The sequence below is a fragment of the Antedon mediterranea genome, chromosome 5, assembly GCF_964355755.1.
Source record: "Antedon mediterranea chromosome 5, ecAntMedi1.1, whole genome shotgun sequence".
In the NCBI taxonomy this organism is placed as follows: Eukaryota; Metazoa; Echinodermata; class Crinoidea; order Comatulida; family Antedonidae; genus Antedon; species Antedon mediterranea.
The window spans coordinates 10,379,922-10,395,123 of NC_092674.1; the positions used below are offsets into that span (position 1 = coordinate 10,379,922).

The window sequence follows — 15,202 nt, forward strand, 5'->3', positions numbered from 1 at the left end:
ACAACCCCTACAGACTTGACCAGGATCAATGTATGTCTCATAGATGTTGCTATGTTGACATGTTGTTGCTTCCATTTTCCCGTCTTTTCTCTCTGTCTGAGATGGCCAATTTAATTTAATTCATTTGATTTCTCTTTTGATTCTAATTATTTTTTGCATCATATTAATGTATTTTGTTAATCTTGATAAATTCTATTTATTTAAATTTTATTTTAATTGTTACATGTTTATGTCATATTGTATTTTAGTAAGGGTCCCTAATGATCAGCTTTGGCTGGATGAACCACCCTCGTAAAATATTGTTGACATTTTTAAAAAAATGGTTCTAAACAATTCAAGCTGAGCCAACGCTAAACACCTTTTAAATTCAGTGACATGATAGTGATATGATTCAGTAACTAACAGAAGCAGTTTAACTCATCAATACAAAAAAAATGTGTATAGAAAGTGAAAAAAAAATACCCATCAAAGACATTCAAATACAAATACATTTTAATTATTTATTTAATCTTTGACACACTTTTAACAAAATCAGCTAAAGAATCATCAAAAGTTTAAAAAAAACATAAGGGGTTTAAGTATTAACAAATATGGACATTTGTAAATTAGTAAAACGTGTGTAATTTTCAAACAGCACATAATTAATATGTTACAGTTATCTATCACCTACTTTACACAAATTAATGCCACATGATTAAAGATACGTTCACACTGAGCCGTAAATCTGGTTCAAACAACATGTGTAATGTACAAAACCGTATGTGAACACAGTGCCCGAAAAAAAAGGTACTATAGCTCAAAGTTTTTCCACCCACCAGACCTAATCCAGGCTCAGTGTGAATGTACCTTTAAGCTCTGTCTACATTATCAAACTTTATATGACATAAAAATGTGATGTGCACATATATGGACACGATGATGTCATGTCAGTACCAAATTTAAGCATATCACTACTATATTTGGGCACACCACACTTTTTGTTGTCAAACTAGTTTGATAGTGTAGACCGAGCTTTAGTGACAAATAAACACCCCGTTACATTAACTACAGTATAAAAAAATACAGAAAAAAATAGTTAAAATTGTGGAAAACTCCACTTGTCTTACAAATACAGTGTGAAAAAAAAAGCCTCAATTATCAAAGATTTTTAGTAATAAGGTAATCTACATAAATTACAACAAAAAAATCAGTGTTGTACTGGAATAATAAAAAAGGTATTTTCACATTAGTGAAATCATATTAATAGAGTTAATTTGATTTATTCATTGTTAAACTTCTTGTTATGGTGTTTTTACGTTTGACATAACATTTCACATATTTCACAATCTTTTGGAAAACATCCAAATTGAAGAAAACACCAATTGTTTGCCAATTTATAAAGAAAAGTGTCTTAAAACTTTCCAGAGAACAAACTGGAGAAAACTATAAGATGTTTATAAATTAGCTCGTAAAAATTCACCAGTATTGAGTAATCATTTTGTATCTGACAGTACCTATCAATGCAGTAGTAGAGTAGTGAATTTTTTATAGAATGTACAAATGACACCAATAATGTAACTCAACATAAAAATGTTCTCATTGACCTCTGACCCTGAAAAAATTATACATAATAAACTTTGTAAATTTGTTTAATTAAACAAATAATAAGTAATAACTAACAATGCTTAACCTGACCGTAGGAAAAGCAAGCATGAAAAAACATAAATGGATTTTAATTTCTTAATATGTATGATTAGATGGTATTTTGTGCAGCAAAATTTGAATGTCTTGCAGGTGTAAAAAAAATGTTTGACCTCCGACCCTATGGACACTATGAAACTAGGGCTACCAACATCTCAATATATCAGTAAGATCTATCTTGTCGCATGATCAAAGCAGACAGCCAAGAGATTACAGCTGTATATTTTCCACAAAAAAAAGAGATTATTTATGTAATTAAGCTATGAAAGATGTTTCGACCTATCTTAATGATTTAGTCAGAATGTGATGAAACAGCATAGATTTTATGAAGTTGATGATTATAATAATAATATATGCTTTATGCTTATAATGATGGTTTATGAGCATGATTTTAGGTAACGATGCCAATAATTCACATTGTATGTAATTTGTCCAGTATCATAGGCAAATTCTGTAATACAGTGTCACATATGCTTCACATGTGATGCCTTTATAAGCTATACGCTACCAAACCTAACCTTTACATAATACGGGTGCCATGTATGAATATGCAATACATATACTGTATTCAGTTTCAATTTCAATTCAATTTACCTATGAGAGATGCTATATGTTAAGACAGTACAGAGAATCAGGTGAGATTATATGGTGGAAATGCTAAAGCAAAATAACTCCACTGGCTAACTCTCAATGACAAACATGTATACACACACACACCCTGATGTTGTCTCATAAAGAAAAATTAATTACCCACCCTCCTTATTCTCTTTAATGTACATCAAAAGTTCAACCTCTACAATGAAATAATGTGTCCCAGCTGTCCGCATGCCTAACTGACAATAAAATGTTCGTTACAAGACCAAGACTGCGCCATCTCAATCCTCAATTCTACATCAACAATCTTCTCAACTTCCAAATTCACATCTATGCAGTTATCAGTAAAACAACACTTTAATGAGAATATTTCTAACGTTTTTCTCGTTTCTTATAATCAGTGAATATAAATAACTTTCTGGCGCTGAGAAATTTGATATTGACCGGTCTACACTTTGTATAGCCAGTTTTCACTTTCAATTATAAGTTATTTATATATTTGAATTATCCGTTTTAATCAATCGCAAAAGTTTCTTTCGATAGACTGACTTCCTCTGGGGTTGTATGAGCAATGGTATACACAGATAAATATTATTTACATCTGAAGAAAGAGTATAATTTTAAAGAAGATATTTAACAATTTTGAATGTACACCAAGAAACTAAAAAAAACCAGATTATAGATGAATAGTTATTGACCAGTAAGGTAGTGGAAACTAGATGGAAAAATTAGCACCCACATATCCTAATTCTTAACGGAATTGTAGCAATTATGTTCAATAGTTGTCAATTTCAATATTACAAGATAATCACAACTTATACTTTAATATGCTAGGACAATTTGTTTGTGATTTATAAAATGGTAAAATAACATTGGATAGATATTAATTATTATTTGAGATATATTTAGAAATGCTTTAGGTAAGTGTAGCCGGATTCAGTTCTTGACCTTTGAACAATAAATACTGCTTCCACTTCAATAAATGCCATATGTCACAACAACAAAATCCTATTTATAGCACACTATTTCTTTTTTTAGGTGCAAGTTTAATATTTATTTATTTAGTGAGATAAATTTCTAAATATACATGGTAATCTAGGTGGTTAAATGTTTGACATAACCATCAGAATAATAATTAGAACTTTTTGATTAAAACAAACACTAGCAAATACTCATAAAATCAAATGTGCAGATAGCTTCTGCAACTACCTAAATTTCAAAATTCTGCATAGTTACAGAAGGTATTGGCAATATAACTAACTAAACAGAACTTTGAAGAATACACTGCTGAAGAAATACAGACAGGTATGCAGGGAAAAAAAGAAAACTCTGGAGCGACCGAATGAGAGTAGGCAAATAATAATGGTCGTCATATTAATGAGAGGCAACCAATGACTAAACTATGTCATGTTAGTTATTGTGCGAATGCAGGATTCGGAATATTGGAACGTATCTCCTCTCTCCCCTACCTCGACACAGGTCCAGGTGATGACCGACAACACATCGATTGACCTGACCAAGGTTGGTCGCCAGTCCTTGGAAATCGAAATCTCCTTAAAATCTTACAAAGGACAGGTTTTTTTTTTTATAATACCGTAAAGTATTCATGCCATTAACATCCTACAACATTACACATACCTAATGTCATTTTTTCTAATAAGGGAATTTCATTCAACCCAGAAACAATTTATTTTATGAGAATTTATGTAGAGGTTGAAAGAAAAGTAGCATAGATTAATATAGAATATGAAACTAAGTTACCAACTCATAAATATCTCATGAAAACCCAGAGAACTAATGATAACTGTATGTATACTGTGTTTCATAAGTTGGTAGCAATTACAATAGGATTGTGTTACTTATAAATTACAGTAAATGATATATGATATTTTTCTTCTCTAGGCAAACTATGTATTATTCTCATCTAGTGCCTAGTAAAAGTACAATACCTTTAAATAAAATATTTACTGGGCAGATATGGTTATATTTTATATTGTCCCTTTGAAATTTAGGAAATGCCTGTGGAAACAAAATCATAAATAATTACAGTGGAGCCCCTCCTTTGGGACACCCCTATTAGGGGAACACTTTCTTACGACATAAAGGAGTATATGTTTTAACACTACAATCAACCCCTATGAAGGGAACAACCCTACTCAGGGAACACCTCTATTAAGGGGGACAACACTTTTTTGGGCCCCACACTTTTTTGGGCCCCAAGGGTGTCTTCTTAATAGGGACTTTATTGTATTGTAAATTCCCATTTCTAGTGTCTATTGTTCAATATGGGTGTTCATGTCAGACCTGTCGGCTTCTATTATTAATGTATAATATTAAAATATTTGTTTGTCTGAAAGTTTACAGACAACATATGTCATGGGACCAGGAGACCACATGTCTGTATTCACATTAGACTGATGATTCATTAGGACCTGAAAGTTGTATCAAACACTACTTATATTCTAAGACATGATAAGCTCTCTCGGACAATGAAATTACAAATTACCCAATACCCGATTCACAAACACATGTACAAAAATCTAACAAAATGGAACGTATTGTAAGAAATTGTTACCTTGATACAAACATGTGAAAGCGTTTTCGCGTTATATTACTGTAAAATCTTTAGAGGCGTCAGCAAAGGCTGTAAGGATGACACCCTGAAATTATAAACTATTAATTAATACCCGTACACGTACACAAATCTTACAAAATGTAACATATTGAGTATGTGGATGCGTTTCTGTGTTTTATGCATCGATGAAAAGTCTCAGAAAGAGTTGGTAATTTTTACATGCCTCAGCAAGGCCTGTAAAGATTACATTGATGTAACGTTAGTAACACAGCGATATCTCTATGTGTGTATATTTCTAATAAGTTTTTTATACTGCATGACAAACATGTGAAAGAATTGTACTCAGTAAGGTCTGTGAATCAGGTACCAGACTAGTAGACATATTTGACTAGCCCTTCAAATTGCTCACAAAATATCTACACACACTGAATGGATAGAAACAGCAAGGAGTCCGAGGAGCTAGATCGCATATTGTGTTGCTTTAAATTAGCAAACTGATTCAAACCAACTTCAGACATAAATTGGAATGGGCCATCTCTTTGCTACAAAATAGATCTTATCCAAGTGACAAGTTTAAATTGGATTTAGACTTTGTCTTGAAATACAAAGAAAACTAATAAGTCATTGTTATATATTCACAATCCCACAAATAATGAGTAAAATCCATGGTTTAATTTCTAAATAAAACAGAATTTAAACTTTTAATGCTAAAAATAAATTACATTTCACACTGTTTGGATACACTTAAAAGCACAATATTAAAGAATCCATATTTACTATGTCACAATTTCATATGAAAAATAGTATTCAAGTCTTTGTAAATTTGATTTTTCCATTATTTAATTTGTACTTTTTTTTAAGACTGTTTAAATTAACAACAGTCTATATTAATAATAATAATAACATTCATAGAAAGTTGTATCTAATTTACAATTACATATTCATGATTTGACATAAATTTGTATAAAAATCCATAATTCATAAATCAGCCCTGACTATCTAAGTTCATTTTCCCACATTTTAAACAGTTTTCCTATGCTAAATATTAATGCCTGGAGTAAGAGGCTAAAGACTTGTTGTACCTGGACAAAGAGTCTATCTTCAGGCAGTCACAACACACTGAAGAGGGCTTTCAACACAAGACAAAATGTACAATCTTCCCACTTTAAGGAAGTTTAAAATTAATAAGTAAATCATCTACAGTGTGTTGAAATGAATACTCCAGATTATACCCTAAAATCTACACAAATAAGAATTAGTTTTGTTATGACCAAAACTTAAAAAAAAAAAACGAGTAAATATTCACATAGTTACAATTATGATTCGTTAGGTGGTTTACAAACTTTGTCCCTGGTATTCATTATCATCAGCAAAAGACAGCATCCATCACTGAATCAGTACTTTGTATACAGAAGACATGTCACTCTCTGAATGACCTTTGCCCTTCGCCCTCTTGAATAACTAAAAAAAATAATATGTTCAACATAAGTAAATAATTTCCATACACATTTATAACTAATTTGCTAAATGTTTAGCTGTAGCACAAAGTAAAAAAAAAGAAAGTAAAAAGACCACCTGACCAAAAGAAAACTGGATAAACCAAATAAAAAAAGACTAAAAATGAAAAAAACCATCCTACTCAAAACAGAAAAATTTAGAAACAAATCGTGGAAAGCGTAACGCCGGAATAACGGAATACACTTCAACAATAGAGGGATAGAAGTAACAGGTATTGCTAAATTCTGCGAACCTCCAAAAAACATAGCAAACCCCATTGAACCAACATAAAATTTACTGAATCGTGTAGTGTATCTACACACCTAATGTCAATGTCTACAAATCCTTAATTCCAGGAATAGCAAAATACATTTTTTTAATGTTTTTTGCACATTATCACATCCACAATGTTATCGTTAACGTCCTAAACAGACCATGTCTATTAATTTTCAGAAAAATCGATATATTGGTGATGCCCAAAAACGTATTAATCTCTTTTATTAGCGATAAAAAAGTTAACTCTGAAACCAGAAAGTCTTGGATTTTGTTTGTTTTCTTTATCGTTAATTATTTAACAATTATAGCATAGTTAAAAGTAAATTTGAATTAATTATATTCTATAATTAATAACCATTTTATTATTTATCATGCAATACTAATAAAATTTCTATAATTCATAATATGTATAGTCATAATGAATTTTAAATGATTTATGACTTATTAATAAATACATAATTATACTATAGACATGGATTTTCTCACTAGCCAATTAGGCGAAGCTGGTAAACATGCATTTTCTTTCTTTACTATTTTATTTTTATATTTTCTTTTAATCAATCTAACAGGTTTATATATATATATATATTTACCTTTATATAAAAAAACATCCCAGGGCACTTATTTATTGCTTGAATAAATGCACCCTCCCCCCCCCCCCCACCTAATTTCATATAAACACAACAATGTATTGACATTTCTTTTTGTAGTAGAATTGATTCGACTGCAGGTGATTTTTTAACTTACCAAGCATGTTGATACAATTTATACTGTAAAATTATGTTTTTTTTAATTATGTTTATTTTAATATATATATTTTTTTAAATTTTATTTTTCACCCAAAACATAACCAAAAACTCTCCTGAACAATAAATATCCCAGACCATTTATTCGAATAAATGTAACAATTATACGATGTTAATTAATTTTACTAAGCTGCCTAGTACAAACATACATCTTATTTACTAGCTAAAGCGTGGTTCCCACTAGCGACGCAACGCAAGGACGTAACGTAACGCAAGTGAATTGACCAATCACAAGCGATGGCTTATTCGCTTGTGATTGCTAACTGTCTATAACTTCGCTTGTCATTGGTTAAAACGCTTGCGTTGCGTTTACGTCCTTGTGTTACGTTCTAGTGGGAACCAAGCTTCCCTGAGCTTATTGGGCTGTAAATGTGTTCTCATAAAAAGTTATGTAATTGCAATGTTAGATAGGTTGCTGTATCATTGGAGTATGCTTACCTCATTAGCTGATGCAGCTACTGGTAATGTTTGGTCTGATTGGTCACCCATTGCTAATGCTAATCTCATGTCTTTTTGTTGATGTTTCAAAGGGAAGGCTGGTGGAAAAATGTTATTAATGATACCTGAAAAATAAAAACAATGTTATCTTGTTAGAATCTTGTTTTGTCAGCTGAACTATGAATTCAATGAAATGATAAAGTACATAGGAATGTAAAACAGCAACAGAAAAAGAATGGTAATAGATTAACAGGGAATAACGTCACCATTTTAGCATAGCAAAAACTATACAAAACTATCTTACTGCTAGGTATACATTTATAAAATTTATAGCAAAACAATCAATATGAAAAAGGTACTGTATGTTCTATAACTAAAAATTTGATTAGCAATTATTTTCAATCAAAATTTTAAAATTTTTCTAGAATAAGTCAATAATTTATAGTATAATTTTTATTATAGCCAAATTCTGTATACAGTTGTAACACTGCATCACACGTGATGCCTGTATGTTAAATTTTAGAAGACACCAAACTCAAAGTCACCTTTGAAACAAGTTTTATGTTTGTTTTATCAATAATTAGATTCAATTTTTATTAATATACTATTTACTGTAATTCACACAAAATAGACAAAGCGGTTTTTAATTGCAGTGAGAGATTGTATGCAGGTGATGAACACAGTAAGAAAGGTTTGAAAGACAGTTAATGCCTGTAGAGAAAGGCCTGAACGTAACAAGGTAAATTACACATAATTTATTCATCCTCCAAAAGTTGGTATTTTTAACATGTTCAAGTACCAACAACAGGATGGTAGTAATTACACAATTATGGGAATAATAAACGATAAGCTTAATTTAGCATAATAATATTCAAATACACAAGTGAGGAATGACTTATCAATCAAGGACATATATTAATTGTAATTGTTTCAAGAATTTGACACTTCCAATAATGCATGCAAGTGAATTAGTTAATGCATAAAGTTATTATACTACAACTAGGTCTGGTTTATACTAAAAATAAATACTGTATGTAATATGGTATTTTCTTAATACTATTGGTATATTTGCAGCATAAATGAACACTTATTTAAATGCAAAAGTACTTCCAGTACACCAAAGATTATAACAAGGACAAACTTTTAAAATTGACTCGATTATCTTTACCATGTTTATTGAGAAAGTATTTGCAGTTTTCCAAATTCGCGAAAGGTAGTCAAGTTGCGAAAGTGGATCAATAACATTTCTTAAACCCTGTCTACAGTATCCAACTTTATGTGACAACAAAATGGGATATGCCTATATATGGACATGATGCCATATCACTATCATATTTGGTCATATCACTAGGCCTACCATATTTTGGCACATTGCATCTTTTTTTGTCAAACTAGTTTGACTAGCTTTAGAAAGGTCTCAAATTGTTTTGAATTTAAATTGACTTCTGAATACTGTACACAAAGGAGGTTTACTATATTAAAAAAATGTTCAACATACCTTTTCCTTTTCCACGAAATAACGGGCATGACATGGCACCGAGGTCAATGACTTCTAAGAGGTCAGCTTGATTAAGTCCTGCCTTCTCTGCTAATGCCATTCCTTCTGAGAAGCCAGCTACCACGCTACCCATTATCATATTGAGTACAAGCTTCATCCTTGCACCGTTTCCGGCATCACCTAAAAAAAATTGAATGTCACTCTTATTTTTCTAGGTCTATGGCACCTTTAACTTAATTGTAAAGGATAAATAGACATGGTAATGGATAAACACCTCAAATACAATGGATGGATAGACACTAAAGGATGGATAGACAGCAGAATGATGCATAAACACCAGAATGATGGATAGACACTAAAGGATGGATAGACACCTAAAGGATGGATAGACACCAAAAGGATGGATAGACAACAGAATGATGGATAGACACTAAAGGATGGATAGACACCAGAATGATGGATAGACACTAAAGGATGGAGAGACAGCAGAATGATGCATAGACACCAGAATGATGGATAGACACTAAAGGATGGATAGACACCAGAATGATGGATAGACACTAAAGGATGGATAGACACCAGAATGATGGATAGACACTAAAGGATGGATAGACACCAGAATGATGGATAGACACTAAAGGATGGATAGACACCAGAATGATGGATAGACACTAAAGGATGGATAGACACCAGAATGATGGATAGACACTAAAGGATGGATAGACACCAGAATGATGGATAGACACTAAAGGATGGATAGACACCAGAATGATGGATAGACACTAAAGGATGGATAGACACCAGAATGATGGATAGACACCAAAGGATGGATAGACACCAGAATGATGGATATACACTAAAGGATGGATAGACACCAGAATGATGGATAGACACTAAAGGATGGATAGACACCAGAATGATGGATAGACACTAAAGGATGGAGAGACAGCAGAATGATGCATAGACACCAGAATGATGGATAGACACTAAAGGATGGATAGACACCAGAATGATGGATAGACACTAAAGGATGGATAGACACCAGAATGATGGATAGACACTAAAGGATGGATAGACACCAGAATGATGGATAGACACTAAAGGATGGATAGACACCAGAATGATGGATAGACACTAAAGGATGGATAGACACCAGAATGATGGATAGACACTAAAGGATGGATAGACACCAGAATGATGGATAGACACTAAAGGATGGATAGACACCAGAATGATGGATAGACACTAAAGGATGGAGAGACAGCAGAATGATGCATAGACACCAGAATGATGGATAGACACTAAAGGATGGATAGACACTAAAGGATGGATAGACACCAGAATGATGGATAGACACTAAAGGATGGATAGACACCAGAATGATGGATAGACACTAAAGGATGGATAGACACCAGAATGATGGATAGACACTAAAGGATGGATAGACACCAGAATGATGGATAGACACCAAAGGATGGATAGACACCAGAATGATGGATAGACACTAAAGGATGGATAGACACCAGAATGATGGATAGACACTAAAGGATGGATAGACACCAGAATGATGGATAGACACTAAAGGATGGAGAGACAGCAGAATGATGCATAGACACCAGAATGATGGATAGACACTAAAGGATGGATAGACACCAGAATGATGGATAGACACTAAAGGATGGATAGACACCAGAATGATGGATAGACACTAAAGGATGGATAGACACCAGAATGATGGATAGACACTAAAGGATGGATAGACACCAGAATGATGGATAGACACTAAAGGATGGATAGACACCAGAATGATGGATAGACACTAAAGGATGGATAGACACCAGAATGATGGATAGACACTAAAGGATGGATAGACACCAGAATGATGGATAGACACTAAAGGATGGAGAGACAGCAGAATGATGCATAGACACCAGAATGATGGATAGACACTAAAGGATGGATAGACACTAAAGGATGGATAGACACCAGAATGATGGATAGACACTAAAGGATGGATAGACACCAGAATGATGGATAGACACTAAAGGATGGATAGACACTAAAGGATGGATAGACACCAGAATGATGGATAGACACTAAAGGATGGATAGACACCAGAATGATGGATAGACACTAAAGGATGGATAGACACTAAAGGATGGATAGACACTAAAGGATGGATAGACACTAAAGGATGGATAGACACCAAAGGCGGATTACTATAGTATAAAAGACTCTTAACTGATGGTCTTAAAACCAGCTTTATCAGATAGACAGTCTTTCTAAACCCACCCCTGTCAGACCATTGCTATAAAACAGTCTACTTAACAAATTGAGGCTGCACTTTACATTTAATGTTCGTCACACTTGCTCAATTTACAATCATAACAGTGTATACATTTATACGCGAGAAAATCTATTCTAGGCCTAATATATAAGAATATAATCACAGTTATTATTTTATTTAACACTTAAAATTTGTATAATTGGTTGTATTTCACGATCAATAATACGTATACCTATAAGCAACGAAAAGAGGGGTTTTAATACTCCTTCGAATAGGCTTTAATTTTAAACACTGCTTACAGGTTAGACCGCGGTCTATAATAGAGAGTACTTGCTACATCATAAATTATAGCCATTTATAGACTGCTTATAGCAAACCGCCCCAGAAGGATGAATAGATGCCAGAAGGATGAATAGACGCCAGAAGGATGAATAGACGCCAGAAGGATGAATAGATGCCAGAAGGATAAATAGATGCCAGAAGGATGAATAGATGCAAGAAGGATGAATAGATGCCAGAAGGATAAATAGATGCCAGAAGGATGAATAGACGCCAGAAGGATGAATAGTAAACTCCTTTACTACTAGTTTCCCGAACTAAACTGAATTGCAACCAGGTTGACACATTATTAATTTAAAAATATTTACCTAAAAAGAATGATTTCTTGCCCATAGCAGCGAAGCACGATTGACATTCATCGTATAATTCTTTATCACCCGCTGCCATAAATATTAGATTGCCCTCTACTGCTGGCTGGATGCTGCCCGACACAGGTGCTTCTAAAAACCGCCCTCCTTTATTTGATATAGCCTAAAGCACAAAATAAATGAATAATTATCAGTGATAGGTAAAATACAAATAAAGGCAAGATTGTACAGCAAAACCAAAAGAAAATGTTACCAGGGTTTCACCAGCATGTCATGAGTGTGGTCAGCAATTTAGGGTTTGCAGTTTTCAAAATGCTATGATACAACATAACAATGGTAAAGCAAATTGAAAGCCTTTGTCTATCATTTTGTAGTTAGCATGCTCATTGTCTAGCCAGTGACAATTGTTCTTCAACCCCACCATAGACTTCTAATTATAATGTGTGCATAACTAAAATGTAAAATATTTGTAGGCCTAGGTGTATAAAAAAAATTAGTGGTGGCCAGCCTTATGAAAGTTGGTGGTCGGAAATTATGAATTGCTGACCAACGCAACAAGAACCCTGTGTTTTAACTCTCTACACTTCTTGTGACACTAATATATTTTAAATCATGGCTGTATGCACAATAAATTTAAAATAAGTACCTCGTCACAAACAGCCAAGTCTAAGTTAAGTCTAGATTAATACCAATTGAGGTAACTCAAACTTAGCTCCTCTTAATCTACCAAAATATAATATAACTTGCACTATGTGAGTGTAAAATCCTTTCTGTCTGTTTTACTTTACTTTTCATTGTTTTGATTTAGCTTTGTGCTTATTTTATTTGTATCTCCATTGAGATCCAGCCACATAGGATTTATACTATAAATTGTGATCTAATCAATCTTACCTCCGATACACCTGTGACCGTCCCTATATCAACAGTTGTACAGTCAACCAATGCTTTACCTTCCTTCATTTCGTCTAACACACCCTTTTCACCAAAACAAATCTGCAAAAAATGAATATAACACTTATAAAAATCAAATTAAAAACTTATCGATCGGCTCTACTTATACAATATATACAGTAAGTAGTAAACATTTTTAGAAAGGGAACAAAGAACTTCATTATATAGGCTATTCTAAGCTGTATTGTGCCTTTATTATTTGTCTATATTTTTCAACATGTATCTAATAGTATACCAATTTACCCTTACAACATTATGTTAATGCATAAAAAACTAATATGATAAATTAAAAATATTGCATAGCTCCCTCTATATTTTGAAAATTATACACATTTTCACTCTTGTTTAATAGATGAATGCTGTAATTTTAGTAATTGCTAACATTTTAACATAAGTAAATTCAAAGAACTTATGTACTATTTCTAAACCTACTTATGTATAATTAGGTATTATATATAATTTGTTGTATATATTATTTTTCTTTGTTGCAATCTCTCTATTGTTTCTTTGTTCCACTATTGTTATGTAATTCATTGTAATACAAACCAGGCCTTGTCTTTTGAAAATCATAGGTGTGCTACAAATTGCACTCCTCAATACATTCAGGGGTGCTGTAGGTGTGCTGTTTGTATTTTGGTGTGTAGAAGTTTACCAAATTTAAGCGTGTGGTAAATCGCACTCCTCAAGGGCAGTTTAGTAGTGTGTTAGGTGAGTGATCGCACTCACTCGCCTTAAAAGACAAGGCCTGCAAACAATAACTACAGTATGAAACAGCAATATAGCACTTTATACAATTGATCAGTATTACTACTTGTTACACAGGAAAAAAAATACAGTACAGTACAAAGCAGTGAGATGGACAGAAAAAAAAGGTTATGTTGGCATAACTAACCGACCCATGGGTAGGTAAATAATTATTTTTTTTTAATTCATATTTTATTTTTCTTAAAAATAAATAAAATGTTAGGGTAGGGCGGATTTTTAAATTTTTGGCCCTATGGTATTATGTGCGGTATAGTACGGTTATGCTACCTTAATTTAGTGTTAGACACTACTTATTCTATCTGTAGTTAGTCTTTAATAGTGGGCTTTCAGATCAGGATGGTAGACGAAATTTATACAAAATATGCACATGCGTATATGCCCAGTATAATCCACTTACTATGCCTAGTTGTGGCTCGTTAATTATCGTCCCCATCGTTTACTGTCCTGATACAAAAGCCCCCATTTATTGCAACCAAAAAACCATTATACTGTCCCTGAGTGCTGGATACCTGACCATAAGGTGGTCAACCTTTAGTTCCTTTTGCAAATTTTACTCCTTAAGATGGTTCAAGCATACCAAAAAGGTTGAGATATTCTCAACCATACTTATTTCCTTTTGGAAATAAACACATCATCAACATATCATCCCTTACTTTACGAGATATATTTTATAATAATATGACATTTAACAAATAAATACTTACAGCTCTGAGTGCCTCAGGATCAGAGACCATTGAGAACGTGATATCAGAGTTCTTTACAACATCTGCTATACTATCACCCAATACAGCTCCTGCTTTCACTGCTTCAGCACACTGCAAGAAAATATAAAAATAATGAATGTTTATGATCGCTATGGTACAATTAATTTCATGAGGTGAAAGATGAATAAAAAGTACTATTACATGATCGTTAAATAGTCAGTACTATTGAACACCATGTGACCCTCGATCATCCAATCAAATGACACTATGAAAGGAATTTAGGTGTATATAGCATAAGATGGCCTATTAATCATGATCTCTGTTGCTCATGCATACCATATTGAGAACTAAGCTGTTGAAGCGTACCACGCCAAGGGTGTTAAAGGCCAAGTGCGGGCAAAAAAAAAACCTAACTACTGATAAAAAGTCTTCCTGGTTTTTATGGAAGAATTTTGCCAAATTTTGTATTTGACCATATTAAGGG

General features: G+C 32.9%; 1 protein-coding gene across 1 annotated transcript in view; it reads right to left on the reverse strand.

Moving 5' to 3' along the window:
- Window positions 1–492: 492 nt before the first annotated feature.
- LOC140050293 (uncharacterized) overlaps window positions 493–15,202 on the reverse strand; it is a 33,867-nt gene continuing 19,157 nt past the window's right edge. Inside the window, exons 9-14 of the mRNA XM_072095416.1 lie at window positions 14,719–14,829; window positions 13,190–13,291; window positions 12,299–12,461; window positions 9,365–9,544; window positions 7,867–7,991; window positions 493–6,310 (exon numbers count right to left, since the gene is read on the reverse strand). Coding sequence (XP_071951517.1) covers window positions 6,236–6,310; window positions 7,867–7,991; window positions 9,365–9,544; window positions 12,299–12,461; window positions 13,190–13,291; window positions 14,719–14,829 — 756 coding nt within the window. The 3' untranslated portion in view covers window positions 493–6,235. The remainder of the gene's footprint in view (window positions 6,311–7,866; window positions 7,992–9,364; window positions 9,545–12,298; window positions 12,462–13,189; window positions 13,292–14,718; window positions 14,830–15,202) is intronic.